At 39.1% G+C, this 17920-nt stretch overlaps 1 protein-coding gene across 1 annotated transcript in view; it reads right to left on the reverse strand.

Moving 5' to 3' along the window:
- Positions 1–17920, reverse strand: part of LOC130909799 (neurotrypsin-like) — a 44417-nt gene that overhangs the window by 18223 nt on the left and 8274 nt on the right. The window contains exons 2-3 of the mRNA XM_057826657.1: positions 12842–12884; positions 4112–4354 (exon numbers count right to left, since the gene is read on the reverse strand). Of these exons, the coding sequence (XP_057682640.1) occupies positions 4112–4354; positions 12842–12884 (286 nt within the window). The remainder of the gene's footprint in view (positions 1–4111; positions 4355–12841; positions 12885–17920) is intronic.

Raw genomic sequence — 17920 nt, forward strand, 5'->3', positions numbered from 1 at the left:
CGCCATCTTAAAGCAGTAGACTTTTTAGGACGGCTCTGTTGTAGAGAACCTTCCTAGCGAACCTAAGTAACTTTTTATCGAAAATACTTCTAAATCGGCAAAATCTTGACTTGAATCTATCTTTAAATGATGACACAGTTTTAAAACTTTCATATGTCGAAGGTAGAGAGAAGGGAACTAATGCAATAACGGGAGCAATTTTAATAACTTGTAAGCAGGAATTCATTCATTCATTCATTCATCTTCCATGTAGGGCTGCAGCTATCGAATATTTTAGTAATCGAGTAATCGACTGAAAATTCTATCGATTAATCGAGTAATCGGATAAAAACAAATATATTTTTAGGTGAAGAGCAATTATAAATATACATGAGAAAACAAGACATTTCATCTAATCTTGAACCATTTTCAGTCAATCAATGTCTTTATTTTCGATGTATATTGTTGAAAACAGCCAACAATTGCATCTCAGATGTAGCTAGAATTAAAAAAAAAAAAAAAAAACTAATTCACTGCTTTCACTCAAAAAACTTTTAGATCTTATTTTTTTTTTAAATTATATATTTATATATTACCTAAAAATGCCGTTACGCTTGATAACACACATCACTTAAAAGTTAGGATTTTTTCCCACGTGTTTCAATTGAATTTCTCTTTGTGTCAAGCCATTTTTAAGTTCTAGTTAAGTTTTAAGTTAGTCTAAACTGTAAGTCCTGATAGAATTTTGAGTTTTTGCAGTGTTCAAAATAAATGTATGATACAGGCTGTACTGGAGCACATTAGGGACCAGTGCTACTTGGTGTTTTATCCAGCAATGACTACTGAGCTAAAATTGATAGTTAGCATGATAAAGTTTTTATTTTACACCCTCATCACTCCACAATGCTATGTTATGTTAAAGCCTGTATGTAAGACACGTTAGCCACGCATCGACAGTGGTCATAATTAATTGAAACCTAGCCCTCCGCAGGGCTAACTTTACGTGAGCTAGTAGCGACAGTAACGTTAATCTTATTTATTAACGCTTAGCGCTCTTTACTAGCGCTTAGCGCTGTACTGCTTTAAGATGGCGGCTGTTTAATAACGCTGCCCAGACGCGGCCGAGTCTGTCATTGCGCATCTAGTTCAACATACATGTGATCTTTATGAGACGCATCAGACGCTAGCTGTTACCAACGTAGCATCGTGCGGGCTAGTATTTGGCAACGTCGGCGTCGTTTGTGGCGGCTGTCAGCTGCAGTAAGTTTTTTTTTTTTTTTTCCTTCTTCCTCTCCGCACGTGAAAGCGCGTTGTCCCGCATTAAAAGTAGTCCGAGCAAAACGTGATGCTTAGAGCTGTCAAAATAAACGATTACTCGAGGTGAATAAAATTACTCGGATCAGTTTTTAAACTCGAGTTACTCGAGTTGCTCGAGTACTCGTTTCAGCTCTACTTCCATGCCGCTTATTCCTCACAAGGGTCGCGGAGGTGCCGGAGCCTATCCCAGCTAACTACGGGCAGTAGGCAGGGGACACCCTGAACTGGTTGCCAGCCAATCGCAGGGCACAAGGAGACATACAACCACTCACGCACACACTCATACCTACGGACAATTTAGAGTGTTCAATCAGCCTACCATGCATGTTTTTGGGATGTGGGAGGAAACCGGAGTTCCCGGAGGAAACCCACGCAGGCACGGGGAGAACATGCAAACTCCACACAGGAAGGCCGAAGCCCGGGATTGAACCCTTGATCTCAGAACTGTGAGGCAGACGTGGTAACCATTCAGCCACCGTGCCGCCGTAAGCAGGAATTGTGCATTATTATTATAATTTCATTATTGGTGTTTTGGCTCATTTCCAATGTATTTTATTTATATAGGCTATCATTTATTTTATTATGCATTAATATTTTTGAATGTGATGCTTTGTTCATTCATATTTAATATTTTATGTTGTATAATTTTTGTTCCTAGTTGAATATTAGTTCCTCCTAGGTTGTGTTGTTACAGGACGTGTTTAAGTGTAACACGAGAGTTCCTGGCGCCTCGCTGCGAGAATAAAGACGCAGAGTTAAGACTGTCCTGCCGTGTCGGTCATTATTTTAGTAGAGAAGACGCAGTAAAGGCACCACTACAATTAAACTGTAACCCGATTGACCCACAGCCTCACAGCAACGGAAAGTAAGGGTTACAAACTTTTAAAAGTTGATTCAGGGTAAATTAGGGTAAAGAATTGGGCTCGTGCCACTTGTACCAAAAACCTTCACAAAAAACTTCACATAGTGTGGCCAATGTTTTTTTGTTTGTTTGTTTGTTTGTTTTTTTTGTTTTTTTGAGGAAAAAAAAAAAGTAATTATCACCAATTACTTTGCCAAGTAACTAATTACTCTTACATTCAGGTAATTGAGTTACTAACGCAGTTACTTTTTGGGAGAAGTAATTTGTAACTATAATTAATTACTTTTTTTCAGTAATGTTAACAACACTGGTCATGGCTGATCTCAGCTACTGTCAAGTTTAACCAGTTTGCATCACTTTATTGCAATGTTTTTCCTTATTCAGATTTGTTTCAAGACTACAGTTACAGTTAGACTTCACTTTAATGGTGAATGCAGTTATTGCTATTTTGTTGTTGTATCACAATAGATTGGTTTATTTAAATTTCAAAAACCAGAAGCCATTCATTTACGAATGTGATTGCACTTCAGTTTACCTATTTAAATGTTCAGATATTAAGATTGGAATGAGGCAAAATAACATGCTTTTTCTCTCAAATATATTGTTATAATCATTTGTTTCAGATGTACTTTAATTATTTTTTGTATAAAAATTAATTTGGTGTTCAAAAAGTCTTTTTTCTAACTTGAGTCTTGAAAAAGAGGGGGTCATCTTATATTCAGGGCCGTCTTATATTCAGGCCAATACGGTAAGTGAACCATCACATTTGATATTTTGTGGCCCCCTCTTTGGCAGCTATAACTTCAACCAGACGCTTCCTGTAGCTGCAGATCAGTCTGGCACATCCATCAGGACTAATCTTGGCCCATTCTTCTCATAAAACTGCTGTAGTTCAGTCAGATTCCTGGGATGTTTGGCATGAATCGCTGTCTTTAGGTCATGCCACAGCATCTCAGTGGGGTTCAAGTCTGGATTTTGACTTGGCCAGTCCTGAATGTGTATTTTGTTCTTCTGAAACCATTTGGAAGTTGATTTACTTCTGTGTTTTGGTTCATTGTCTTGTTATAGCATCCATCCATCCTCTTTTTAGCTTCAACTGTCTGACAGACGGCCTCAGGTTTTCCTGAAAAACATCCTGATAAATTTTTGAATTCATTCTTCCATTAATTTATTGTAAGTTGTCCAGGCCCTGAGGTAGCAAAACAGCCCCAAACACGATACTCCCTCCAACATGCGTCACGGTGAGGATGGAGTGTTAATGTTGGTGAGCTGTTCTATTTTTCCTCCACACATGACGTTGTGTGTTACTCCCAAACCATTCAGCTTTGGTTTCATCAGTCCACAAAATATTTATACTTCTCTAGGGTGTCCAAGTGCCTTTTTGCCAACATTAAATGAGCAACAATGTTTTTTTAGACAGCATTGACATCCTCCGTTGAGTCCTCCGTGAACATCATTCTTGGCCATAGTTTTATATATAGTTGATATATGCACACTGCACAGAGATATTGGACTGTGCCAGTGATTTCTATAGGTCTTTAACAGACACTCTAGGGTTCTTTTTTTTTTTTTACCTCTCTGAGTATTCTGCGCTGAACTCTTGGCATCATCTTTGGTGGACGGACACTCCTTCGGAGAGAAACAACTGTGCCAAACTCTCTCCGTTTGTAGACAACTACTCTGACTGTCGATTGATGAACATCCAGACTTTTAGAGATGGTTTTGTATCCTTTCCCAGTTTTACACAAATCAACAATCCTTGATCACAGGTCTTCAGACAGCTCTTCTGACTGAGCCATGATGCACATCAGACAATGCTTCTCATCAAGACAATTCTTACCATGTGTGTGTTTTATAGTGGGGAGGGCAGCTTTAAACCACTCATCAGTGATTGGGCACACGGACTTAAATTGCCCAACAAGTAAAAAGAGTAAAAAGTTGTTGCGCTCATACCTTGATGACAGTCGCAGTAGGCCCAACCAATGGCACCAGAGTTTTGCCGGAAAAAGCACCACGGGTTGGACTCGCGGTCCGGGTTCCTGCAGAAGTTGTGCTCGCCCAGCCCGCGCCCCGGGTACTGCACCACATAGTCCGGAAACTCGGTCCACTTGAGGCAAGGGGCGCCGGAGTCTGTCTGGGACACTGTGCCATTGTAGTAGCCCAGCTCGGTGAAACCCTCGGAGCAGGACAGAGGCACTGCCAGAAAAAGGAGGAGAGCTCGATTACATCTCAGGAAATTTTTTTATCCTGTGTTTTTAACCATCATTTTTCTTTTTCTACCAGTCACAACCACCCACCAAATTTATTTAAACCTTCTGCCATTTTTTTCACCTGCTGTTTAAATTCACTCCACCAAACAAAGATCACTGAAGTAGCCAAGGCTAAATAACCAGATATTGATTTGTTTGTGCTTTTCTGTAGATTACGGTTAAAGCAGGTCAAGGGTTACCGGTATTCCTCATTTTTCAACCAGTAATAATAGCAAGGGCGTAGGTTTGCATAGGGACGGTAGGACATAACACTACCAACTTTTCAGGATGGTCAAATTGTCCCCGCCAACCTTTAAGCAACCTTATATGCATTATACAGGGTGATTAGTAAAGAATATGCCAAAATCATCACGCATGTATTCATTTTTAAATCATTGAAATATACTGTATTATTAATTAAATTAATTGATTAATTAAATTAATTAAAATTAATAATTTAATAAGAATTTAAAGTCTTTTTAACAAGTAAGTAATTTTGATAAATTAAAAGTCATATCGGCTTGATGTTTTGATGTTGCAATTGTAAAGCATGAAATAAAAAAAGTTACATACAATACTGGAGTCGAGCTAGTTATTTTTTTTTTTAAATATACAGCAATGGTTTCAGGACATCCTTTTTGAATCACCCTGTGATTGATTGTGATTGTGTGTGAATGAGTTCAGTTATACAGATAACTTAGTCTTCCCATATGTTGTAAGGATAGAATCGACCCTATCATTATTTAGTGAATTATTTTCATTATGTTCAAATGTAGGGGCAGTTTACATGGCGACTCTGCGACACGAAGACACAATGACTGTGTTGCGGAGTGGCCTCGCGTGCATATGGTGTCGGCGAAGACGAAAAATTCTGAATCCTGCCTCCAAAAAGGAAGAATTCGATTGCGGGGGATTGAGGGGGGCTTCCTCCGCATGCATATCAAAGGGGCCGTTTACATGGTGACTCTCCGAGAATACGAAAAATTTCAAATTTGCATTTATATGGGCCCGTCTCCATTCGGACAATGTCACAATTCCGCATGAAAATGATGTAGCATTCATGCCAGGCCCTGGGGGGCATTGCAGATTTACAAGGCAACAGCGAATGATGCACTTTGACCCCACCAAAGTTCCTCAGCACGGAAAAAAATATGCCCGCCCACTCGAAGCGATGGCATTTTTCTTTTGTTCAAAAAGGCACAAAAATGGAAACATTCAACATATTTCATTTAAAAATATTATTAAAACAGTAAATTAAAGCCGACTTTCCGCCATATTTGCTGGTTTTAATGTTTAGTAGCACCGCTGCACACGCCCAATGTCACGTGTACGAGTGCTGATGTTATCGGTGCGGTGTCGCGCTGCGGGAGCCTTTGATATGCATGCGGAGTAAGCCCCCTTCAGTCCCCCGCAATCAAATTCTTCCACTTTGGAGGCAGGACTCAGAATTTTTCATCTTTGCCGACACCATATGCATGCGAGGCCACTCCACAACACAGTCATTGCGTCTTTGTGTCGCAGAGTCGCCATGTAAACTGCCCAAAAAGGCTCCCACAGCGCGAGATCGCGCCGGTAATGTCAGCACTCGTACACGTCACATTAGGCGTGGCATGAATACTACATCATTTTCATGCAGAATTGCGACATTGTTCGAATGGAGACGGGCCCATATAAATGCAAATTTGAAATTTTTCGTATTCTCAGAGCATCACCATGTAAACAGCCCCTTACATTCACCCCTTTTCAGTTGCTGAATGCGCCGGTCCATTTTCACCCCCTCAGACGCACTTTTGATTAGTTGATGACTTTACCCACCCCCAACACACACACACAAATGCAGGCACACTCTGACAGAAATACATATCGACAACATGCCGCCCCCTTCAAAGAGGAGGTAGATTATAAATTGTTGCTTTTTTCGGTCGGCAGCAGCAGCCACTGTAAGTAATGTAAAAAGACGTCAATGTAGTGTAGGTGGGGAACACACTAAAAATTTTGCTATTGGATGTCTGACCTGCATCAGAGTTAGCATAACATTAAACTGTGTGAATTTGCTAACCTGCAAAACTTGAGAAAAAAGCTGCTTACAGAGAAATGTCCCTCTGGTTTTTCTACTGTTGACATTTATTAAAGTGTGAGAAATGTAGTGAACTCTGCTGAAAACTATAGAACCTGAAAAACAGAGGCGGGAGCTGCATAACCTCATATGTTGCTCACACAACACAACACGCACAAAATATAATCATAATTAACCATGTACAGTGGGGAAAATAAGTATTCAGTCAATCACTAATTGTGCAAGTTCTCCCACTTGAAAATATTAGAGAGGCCTGTAATTGTCACATGGGTAAACCTCAACCACGAGAGACAGAATGTGAGAAAAAAAAAAAAAAGTCACATTGTTTGATTTTTAAAGAATTTATTTGCAAATCATGATGGAAAATAAGTATTTGGTCAATACCAAAAATTCATCTCAATACTTTGTTATGTACCCTTTGTTGGCAATAACGGAGGCCAAACGTTTTCTGTAACTCCTCACAAGCTTTTCACAAACTGTTGCTGGTATTTTGGCCCATTCCTCCATGCAGATCTCCTCTAGAGCAGTGATGTTTTGGGGCTGTCGTTGGGCAACACGGACTTTCAACTCCCTCCGCAGATTTTCTATGGGGTTGAGATCTGGAGACTGGCCAGGCCACTCCAGGACCATGAAATGCTTTTTACGAAGCCACTCCTTTGTTGCCCTGGCTGTGTGTTTGGGATCATTGTCATGCTGAAAGACCCAGCCACGTCTCATCTTCAATGCCCTTGCTGATAGAAGGAGATTTTCACTCAAAATCTCCTTATACATGGCCCCATTCATTCTTTCCTTTAGACAGATTAGTCGTCCTGGTCCCTTTGCAGAAAAACAGCCCCAAAGCATGATGTTTCCACCCCCATGCTTCACAGTGGGTATGGTGTTCGTCGGCTGCAATTCAGTATTCTTTCTCCTCCAAACACGAGAACCTGTGTTTCTACCAAAAAGTTCTATTTTGGTTTCATCTGACCATAACACATTCTCCCAGTCCTCTTCTGGATCATCCAAATGCTCTCTAGCGAACCGCAGACGGGCCTGGACGTGTACTTTCTTCAGCAGGGGGACACGTCTGGCAGTGCAGGATTTGAGTCCCTGGTGGCGCATTGTGTTACTGATAGTAGCCTTTGTTACTGTGGTCCCAGCTCTCTGTAGGTCATTCACTAGGTCCCCCCGTATGGTTCTGGGATTTTTGCTCACTGTTCTTGTTATCATTGTGATGCCACGGGGTGAGATCTTGCATGGAGCCCCAGATCGAGGGAGATTATCAGTGGTCTTGTACGTCTTCCATTTTCTAATAATTGCCCCCACAGTTGATTTCTTTACACCAAGCGTTTTACTTATTGCAGATTCAGTCTTCCCAGCCTGGTGCAGGTCTACAATTTTGTCTCTGGTGTCCTTTGACAGCTCTTTGGTCTTGGCCATAGTGGAATTTGGAGTGTGACTGACGGAGATTGTGGACAGGTGTCTTTTATACCGATAATGAGTTAAAACAGGTGCCATTAATACAGGTAACGAGTGGAGCCTCGTTAGACCTCGTTAGAAGAAGTTAGACCTCTTTGACAGCCAGAAATCTTGCTTGTTTGTAGGTGACCAAATACTTATTTTCTAACCTAATTTGGAAATAAATTCTTTAAAAATCAAACAATGTGATTTTCTGTTTTTTTTCCACATTCTGTCTCTCATGGTTGAGGTTTACCCATGTTGACAATTACAGGCATCGCTAATCTTTTCAAGTAGGAGAACTTGCACAATTGGTGGTTGACTAAATACTTATTTCCCCCACTGTATATGAAAAAAAATTGGGATGCCGCGAGCTACCCACACTAGCGTTGCAGTAATCAGCGTAATGAATACCACTAATTTAGCATATCAATTAATTAGGTTCATATTCATGAGAAATGTAGCCCTGACCCCGGTTCACCCAATCTGTTTGGTCTTATTAATGTCCCATCCCGAGCAAAAAGTGTACATGTAGGTTATGCTGTTATATTGTCCCTACCAATGTTGAGACCAAACCTACGGCCTTGAGTAATAGTGACTAACTAAATATCTCTTTTATTCTGGAATAGGAAAAAACTGAGATTAAAGAACACATAGACGAATGAAATATGATAGAACTATTGAAAAGAACACCAATTGGTTTCAAATAAGCCCCAACACTAGTCAAAGCCTTGCATTTTTCTTTTCAAAACAACAAATTATTAGTTATCTGTGGCTGAGCAGGTCCGCTTTTGGATGTGATATGCGATATGCGACATTGCGTTTGGTGTTTCTTGCAGTTTTCTTGTTGATGTTCTGAGGCCAAACTGCAGCTAAACTGTGATTAATGGAGGACACGCTTCACTAACCAGAGGCAGTCTTATCGCTTTCTCAAACGCACACACACACACACACACACACACACACACACAAAGATAAGAAGAAGCACAGAAGGGAAGCCAGCAAAGAAAAACCAAAAGCAAAGCTCAATAGACGATGCACAAACAGGAGGAGACAAAGAATCGTTTGGAGGTGAAAAGTTAATGAGTATTTGGTGAACAACTTCACAAAAGGTGAAGGCTTTCTTACTGCTTGTTGTCGTAGTGAGGACAAGTACTGAACTTGTGATTTGGAAAGGCAGCAGCAGCTGTTAGTGTCCCTTACGTCAGTTTGCATATCAGTGGGCACGCTTCTTGTACTGTATTACTAATTCATCTCACAGTATTCCATTAGCAAAGTACGTTGTGAATGCAACTTTAAAATCGAAAAAGCAGATGTTAAAGGGCACACATAATGGAAATTTGACTTCTTTTGTGTGTGTGCCTGGAGTGCTTGGGCACTTTTCTAGTGCGAAATGAACTCTTTCAGGGACAGTGGTCACTACATTGGACAGCTATTCAAAAGTTGAAATTTAAAGAGCTTTAACCCTTTATAGAGCAAGTAATTATTTTTTTTGTCATGTCAAGAAAAATCTGCCCTAAAATTAACAGAGAAAACATTAGCCACGTTTACATGCTGACTTTTATTCATACCGATTCAAATCATTCCGAATGGAAATTTCAGATCAGCTGTTTACATGTCACTTCATGTATTCCAATCCAGCGTTTACATGTGACTGCCTTTATTCCGAAAGGACGTTTGACAACTGCCGTCTGACATGCGCAGATTAATCAAAACAAAGCGTCACGTTGCAAAACATGGAGATCGATCGTCGGAGTGCTGCTGTTTTAACTTTAACCCACTTGTTGTGTTTGTGGGGTCGTATCCGCTTCTGCTGTTTTGCTCTTTTGCCTTGTAGTAGCCGGTTTTCCACCGGTTTCTAATCTGGTCAACGCTCCGGTCTATTCCGGCTTCGTGTAACCTCTCGCGAACTTTTTTAAATAGTTCACTGTTCCTCGTTTTACGCCCGTTTAAGCGAGCAATTATATTCAATTCTTTTAAAGTTTGAATTAAATACAATCTTTCCGCTGGACTCCAATTAGGTGCGCTGTGCTTGGAAGCCATGTTGCAAGTGACGTTACTTACGTCACAAAGTGACGTCACCACGTCAGTACGGAGCATGTGCAGAAAGAACGCAACCAGACACCATTCCGCTTCCCTGTTTACATGATATAATTTTACTTCTAATCGGTTTGGGAAAAGGAATATTCCACCCCTGTGAATCAGAATGAAATTCCATTCAGTTTGGGCCTGTTCATTCCGTCTGAGGTGTTTATATGGAACACATTTATTTGGTTTGAACAAATATTCTGATTGTAATTGGAATATTTGGCTCCATGTAAACGTGGCAATTGAAAGAGTCGGCTCTGCAAATTCCGGGGGATTCGTAATGATGAATACCTTAAATTGAAGAAAAAAAAAAAAAACATATTAATGATCTCACCAGTAAACTATCAAAACATGCTGCTCTTTTCTTTAAATTGAGACATTATCTGTCACTCTCTGCACAAATCTGTACAAATCTTTATTTGAACTTCATTTATAATACTGTAATATCATATGGTGTAACTAGGGCTGTCAAAATTAATCACGTTAAAATATTTGACACATTTAACGCACATGCCCCGCTTAAACAGATTAAAATGACAGCACAGTGTAATGTCCACTTGTTACTTGTGTTTTTCTGTGTTTTGTCGCCCTCTGCTGGCGCTTGGGTGCGACTGATTTTGTGGGTTTCAGCACCACATGAGCATTGTGTAATTATTGACATCAATAATGGCGAGCTACTAGTTTATTTTTTGATTGAAAATTTTACAAATTTTATTAAAACAAAAACATTGAGGGGGGTTTTAATATAAAAATTATTATAACTTGTACTAACATTTATCTTTTAAGAACTACAAGTCTTTCTATCCATGGATCGCTTTAAGAGAATGTTAATAATGTTAATGCCATCTTGTTGATTTATTGGTATAATAAACAAATAGTCCTTATGTACCGTATGTTGAATGTAAATATTCGTCTTGTGTCTTATCTTTCCATTCCAACAATAATTTACAGAAAAATATGGCATATTTTATAGATGGTTTGAATTGCGATTAATTACGATTAGTTAATTTTTAAGCTGTAATTAACTCGATTAAAAATTTAAATCGTTTGACAGCCCTAGGTGTAACACATTTTCAATTTATCTAAAAAAAAATTCTAAATACTCCACCAAAAAGTGATACGCTCCCTAACATGGTCTGAGTTTAACGCTCCCACTAAAAAGATTTTTCACCGTGAGGCTCAAAGAGCACAACTACTTTCAAAATTCTTATAGAATGTATTAGATTATCCATAAACTATAAACTACATACCTACCATAAATACATACAGTATTTGACTCATTGCATGTGATTGATGACAATAGACGTCCAATCAATTTTGACTGGGAGGGGCCAATGAACATTCTCCCAGTCAAAATGGATTGGATGTGTAGTGCCGTCAATGGCAAATGAGTTCACTGAGTGCCTAGCAAGGGTTAAAAAAAAAAAAGGGGGGGGGTTAAAACTAGGGCTGTCAAAATTATCACGGTACCGGGCGTTAATTAATTTTTTAAATTAATCACGTTAAAATATTTGACGCAATTAACGCACATGCCCCGCTCAAAGAGATTAAAAATGACAGCAGTGTAATGTCCACTTGTTACTTGTTTTTTGGTGTTTGGCGCCCTCTGCTGGCGCTTGGGTCCAAATGATTTTATGGGTTCAAGCACAATGAGTGAGCATGGTGTAATTATTGACATCAACAATGGCGAGCTACTAGTTTATTTTTGTGATTGAAAATTTTACAAATTTTAATAAAACAAAAACATTAAGAGGGGTTTTAATATAAAATTTCTATAACTTGTACTAACATTTATCTTTTAAGAACTACAAGTCTTTCTATCCATGGATCGCTTTAAGAGAATGTTAATAATGTTAATGCCATCTTGTTGATTTATTTTTATAATAAACAAATACAGTACTTATGTACCGTATGTTGAATGTATATATCCGTCTTGTCTTATCTTTCCATTCCAACAATAATTTACAGAAAAATATGGCATATTTTATAGATGGTTTGAATTGCGATTAATTACGATGAATTAATTTTTAATTTAATTTTTAAGCTGTAATTAACTCGATTAAAAATTTTAATCGTTTGACAGCCCTAGTTAAAACATGATACTTAAAAATATATTAATTACAGTGTAATGTTTAAATGAAATCATACAAATTCTAAAAAGTATTGTATTACAATTTTCTGTTTATATTTTTTATACTTTATTACAGCCTAAAAAATAAAAATGTACCGTATTTTTATATAATGTGTATTGTTTTCTAAAGGTAAATCCCACTGACTCTTAAAAATGATTTAACATAAATAACCGATTTTTCTCCCACCTCCCCCATTCTACCAAACACACCCGCTGCCAAAACTCTGGCTTTCCATCATCGCCCCGACAACGGCCCTCTCCTCATCGCCATGGGAACGCTCAGCCTCCCTGCTCGTATAATCCATTTCTCCGCCACAAAGCACATTTGACACGCTCTGCACTTGCTGTACTAAGAGTGAGTATTTAGGTTGGGGGTGCATTTTATTTGGGGGTCTTTACACCAAATCCCCCACAAACAAACCTAATGTGTATTAACAGCTGCACTGGCGAATAGCTGCAGGTGTACAACGAAACTGCGTGTGAAAGCGTTTATGAGCTCCTCGCCCTACCCCCATCATACCCCCCCTTCGCCCTCTCCGAGGGAAGAAAGAAATTAAAAACTGGTGGAAGGCTTCCAGCTTGAAGAGAAGAAGGAAGACAATCTTTCTCACGTTGTAACAATGAAAAAATAGGAAAATGGCGGCGGGGAAAGAGTGAATGGACAAAACGGAGAGCATCATGGGATGTGGACGCTCACTTACCTGAGTTCTGCACCTCGTTTAAATACGTGTCGTCAGCAACCACCTGCACACACACAAAAATAGCAACAAATTAGAATGAATAAAACATAGGTTATACTATAGCCCTGAATTTTGAAAATATCATTAAATATTGCCGGCACAGTGGCGGAACAAATTTGAACAGGGCCCAGGTGCGATGAGCATAAATGGGACCCCTTGAGTGGATCATCCGATTCAGGGGGTGTACTAGTGAACAATTATTCACGGACACCTCAAGACGATCGCCTGGTGTGTGTGTGTGTGGGGGGGGGGCGGGGGGGGGTGAGCAAGTGGAAATTCACCCACAGCACCCACCTAAGTTCGCAAAGCAGTGCCAGAGGGGACACGCATCTGACATAGGTGAACACACTTTTTTTTGCCGTAGTAGAATATCGTGTAACTGTACATCCAGTCAGTGGGTGGCAGTGGTGTTGTCATTTTTGGAGTGTGCGAAGCATTTTTGCACCAAACGAGAAAACACAGCAAAGAGCAAGATATATGAAGTCTCCTGAAAGCTAAGATGAGGAAATATGACAAAGCGTACGTAGCATTTAGCTTCACTTTTAATACAGTGGGAGACAAGGAAAGACTGGTATGTATACTTTGTCAAAAATTGTTGGCAGCAGGCAGCATGAAGCCAAATCAATTAAGATGGCAATTAAAAACATTAGACCCCAATCACATTGATAAGCCGCTTGAATTTTTTCAGCGAAAACGTGCCGAATATTGCAAAAAATCGTCACGCTTTGTGAGTGCTACATTAGCAAAGCAGCGAGCACTGTTAGCGTGAGGTGGGTAAAGTGGCCAAAAATTTTACTCAAGTAAAAGTGTTACTTCTAAATAATATCACTTAAGTACAAGTAGTCATCCAAAAATTTACTCAGATACAAGTAAAAAAGTATTTGTTGAAAAGAAGTCAACTAATTACAACTGCTTACAACGTCAATTTTTTTTTTTTTTTTTAAATAATGTTATATTTTTTATCTCAGCACAACTTCATCTATATGAACTGTTATTATTATACTGTACTATAACTAATTACATGACCAAATTAGGCAAAAACCATGACACAAAAATTACTGAATCCAGACAGATTAATACTACGAAACATCAACTGTACAAAGAGCATGAGTATCCTCTCATGGAGAGAAAACATTGTTACCTCTGATTGGTATAATAGGGTCATGTGGTTATTGTTGTGACGTCTCATTAGTGAAACTGAGACAGCATCTCTGGCAAAGGTAAAGTCAATATGTAGAATAAAGACGAAAAATGTAACAACTTTAGTGTAGCCCAAAGTAGCAACGTAAGAATAGTGTTTCTTCTTCACAAATCTACTCAAGTAAATGTAAAAAGTTTTGCTTGGTGAAACTAAGGAAATACATTTTTCTCAAAAAGTTACTCAAGTAAATGTAACTGAGTATATGTAACGAGTTACCACCCACCTCTGCATATATGGTGGCGTACCAATTTGCTCAGTGCAAAAAAACCCACACCATAGCAAAGGAGCTGGCTGCCTGCATCATTAGACATAGTCTCGGTAATAATAATAATAATAATAATGCTGAACGATACAAGTGCTCCACTATTTAGTGTGGCAGAAGAATTTTTTTCCCCACAGTATTTAAATCATTGGCTGCCATTGACGGCGTGATAGGTGTCCGTCCAATACATTTAAACCAGAAAGACTGGCTATGAATGCTCAATGCAAATGGGAAAAAGTGTTCATTCGGCCTTCTCCATCAAAAGGGGTTGAACTTCTAGCGCCGTCAATGGCAGCCAATGAGCCACGAAAGGGCGAAAAAGATTTCCATCTTAAAAACTGATTAAAGTGCATCAATTCCTGCCCAGCATTTTAATACAAAAGCAATATAGCTTGATATTTTTGAATGAATATCCTAACCTTACCTATGTTTCATCGCTGCCAACCCTTCCAGTCAAAATAGATTGAACCGCTATCTCCATCAGTGGCAGCAAATGGGTTACAAATAAATATTTTATGCATCATATTGCAAAGACCAGAGATAACATGTCCTTTCAATCCAATATACTGTATACACACACACGCATACCAGCACTGTCCTAATAGCATTAAATCAGGAACATGCGACCTGTGCTGGTGAAAATACGGATGGCCATGTCTCCAATCATATCAATCACACGCCTCCTTTCCGAAGCTAATGTACTGTGATGTGCTTGCACCTGCTACCCACACACGCACACACACACAAACATACATGTAGGCATGCACCTGATTCAGGATCAGCTGCACATATGTTGATCAAATAAGTTATAAAATAAAGAAAATTAAATAGAAATTTAAGATTTACTAATATAAATATTGTACTTTTTTATTTTTATTTTAAATATAGCCTCACTTCACAATTTTTCTGTGGCTGTAAATCAATTGTAAATTCATCGAAACAACTACTGCATTAGATTATTCGTTACTATTAAAATAATTAAATTCATTAATCTAACGCGAAGTTAAAATGAAGTTACATACGTAATTCAAAAAATAAATTACCCTTCATTCAGTTGTTTACAATTAATTCTACCTTTAAAATAAAATTCAAAAATCTAATTTAAATAAAATCAAGGATTTTTTTGCAATTAGTTAAATTATTATTATTTAATATTTTGGCACATTCTGCCTTAAAAGTAAATAAGTTACAATTTGATAAAGTACTCACACCCAAAATAATAATTCATTTCAATTCAAAATTTAAATAAAAAATCCTCCAAATTAAAAAAAAAAAAAATTTAATTGTTTTTTTTTTTTAAATTAAAAATAAAAGTAACAGTATTGTTTTCGTCAACGATGACGATAATGAAAATATTTCGTCATGGAACATTTTTTCATGACGACGCGCTGAAAACGTGTCTTGGGGGACTAAAACATAACGAGATGGATGCCAGTTGTCATCTGACAACATGAAAACGAGATGAAAATTCACCATATCTTCCATCATAAATTCACAATGCGTGATATTTTCTTATTGTATGTGAAGTTAGAACGCATTTAGCAGTGATTGGTCGTGTCACTCATGTGATGTGCTGCGCCCCCCCACCCCACAGGTGCTGCTTGGTAAGTTTTGTTTTCTTATCTTGGCTATGCCATGATGCTTTAGCCTTTAAAGGTCTGTGCTGAGTGAACTTGTAGGGTTAGCGTAGCGTTTGTGTTAGCATTAGCATTTAGTGCTGTGACTCGGTGTCTTCTTAAACTCTTGGAAATATCTTACATACAGTACGTGGCGTCCAGGTGAGTTTAATTAATTGCAAATAATGTGATGTCTTCCCGCTGAGTGTGTATTATCATCATGAAAATGGTGATGTCCTAGTAGACTCTACAGTTATGTGCTCGACTGTCAAGTTCATTCGAAATTGTTGGAAACCTTTTGTGTATTTATTTATTCATGGACTAAAACTTTTGAAGTTTATAGACAAAAAAATTTTGAGAATTGTCGACGAAAACTAGATGAAATTTGTCCAAGTTTTGGTTGACTAAAACTTGATGAAGTCGTACACGTTTTAAAATGACTAAAATATGACTATACAGTACCTTTTCTCAAAGGCACCGTCAAACTGTTTGCATTATTCTAACACACTTAATATAATCAATCAGGGAATAGTATAGTTTCTCGTATTTGCTGCTTGACTGTTTGTATTACTCTAACACACCCAATATAAAATAAAAACCACTAATACTTTAGTTTAAGGAAAACAAGCAGAATATAGGGCATAGGAGATACATGACGCCTTCTTATCACAGAAGCCCAACGTGTACGTAATGCAACTTACTGAGCAAGATTGATGCTGACAAGCCCACGTCTGCAACCCAACTCTCGCAATCAATTCTCCCGGACAGTCCAGAACAAATGGCGGGACGCCATGTCCCAACACAAGGAAGACCGGAGAACACCCGAGACCCAACTGATAACACAAGACTCTGAAGGGAATAGGTACCATTCTTGAACACATTCATATAATTGTTTGCATTAGTCTAACACATTCATCTAACTATAGTTTAGGCAGATTTCACTCCATGCCCTTGGACAAAGTAAAGTGAGTCACCTTATCGGGGCTCATGAGGGGGAAATGAAAAAATGGTACCATTTCTCGTAGGCACCGTCTAACTGTTTGCATTACTCTAACACACGTAATATAATTAATCAGGAAATAGTATCATTTCTCAGATTTACTGTAGGACTGTACTATTTTAACACACACCTAATATATAATAAATAGCACACCATAGTTTAATGAAAAGAAGCAGAATAGATACACAACGCCATCTTATCATAGAAGCACAACGTGTGCGTCACAAGCAAGATTGATGCACCAACTCTTGCAATCAGTTCTCCCGGCAAACTCCAAGGACAAAGTGCTTTGTCCCAAAACAAGCAGAGCCAGCCCGGATAACAAAGTTGATAGCGGGCGCTTGGGACGTCACGACCAGCGTCGGTCGCTGTGGCAACCACGTCCCATCGACGCACGAACCTAACCGCCCAAAACCGGCCACAGAGGGATGGTCCCGGCTGTTGTGGAATAACACGTTGGTGCTCAACCATGCAAATACTTCCATGTTGCAGATAACTACTTTTGTTTAGGAATAGGAACACACCTTCGGCCCGGCCCTACTCCACCACGGACTTAAAAAACACTGGACACTGAGATAACTCAGATTTGCTGCTCAGAAACATTTTCTATGTAGCCTTGTTTTGGATCCAGAACTGTCCCTCCGTCGTCTGTTTTTGCCTTTTTTTTTGACCATTGTCGACGAATAAATTGTCAACCTGCTTTCGGGGAGTCTTCTTCAAACTTTTGGAACATGGAGTCAGTACAAAGGGTCAACACAGGGAGTGAACGCGCAGAATATCCGCCTTTCCGGTTGGTGCACGGAAGCGTTAAGCAGCGGAGAACCACTTCGTTCAGCTGTTGCCGTTTTCCGTGCGGCTTGGCCGGGGGGGGGCGAATTCCAACAACTCCAAGAGCCCCTTTGACGCTGAGGTGGCAAAATCCACAACCCTCGTTGCCCTGACAACAGTAACTCCCGAATCC

This window comes from Corythoichthys intestinalis, chromosome 21 (assembly GCF_030265065.1).
Source record: "Corythoichthys intestinalis isolate RoL2023-P3 chromosome 21, ASM3026506v1, whole genome shotgun sequence".
Taxonomy (NCBI): domain Eukaryota; kingdom Metazoa; phylum Chordata; class Actinopteri; order Syngnathiformes; family Syngnathidae; genus Corythoichthys; species Corythoichthys intestinalis.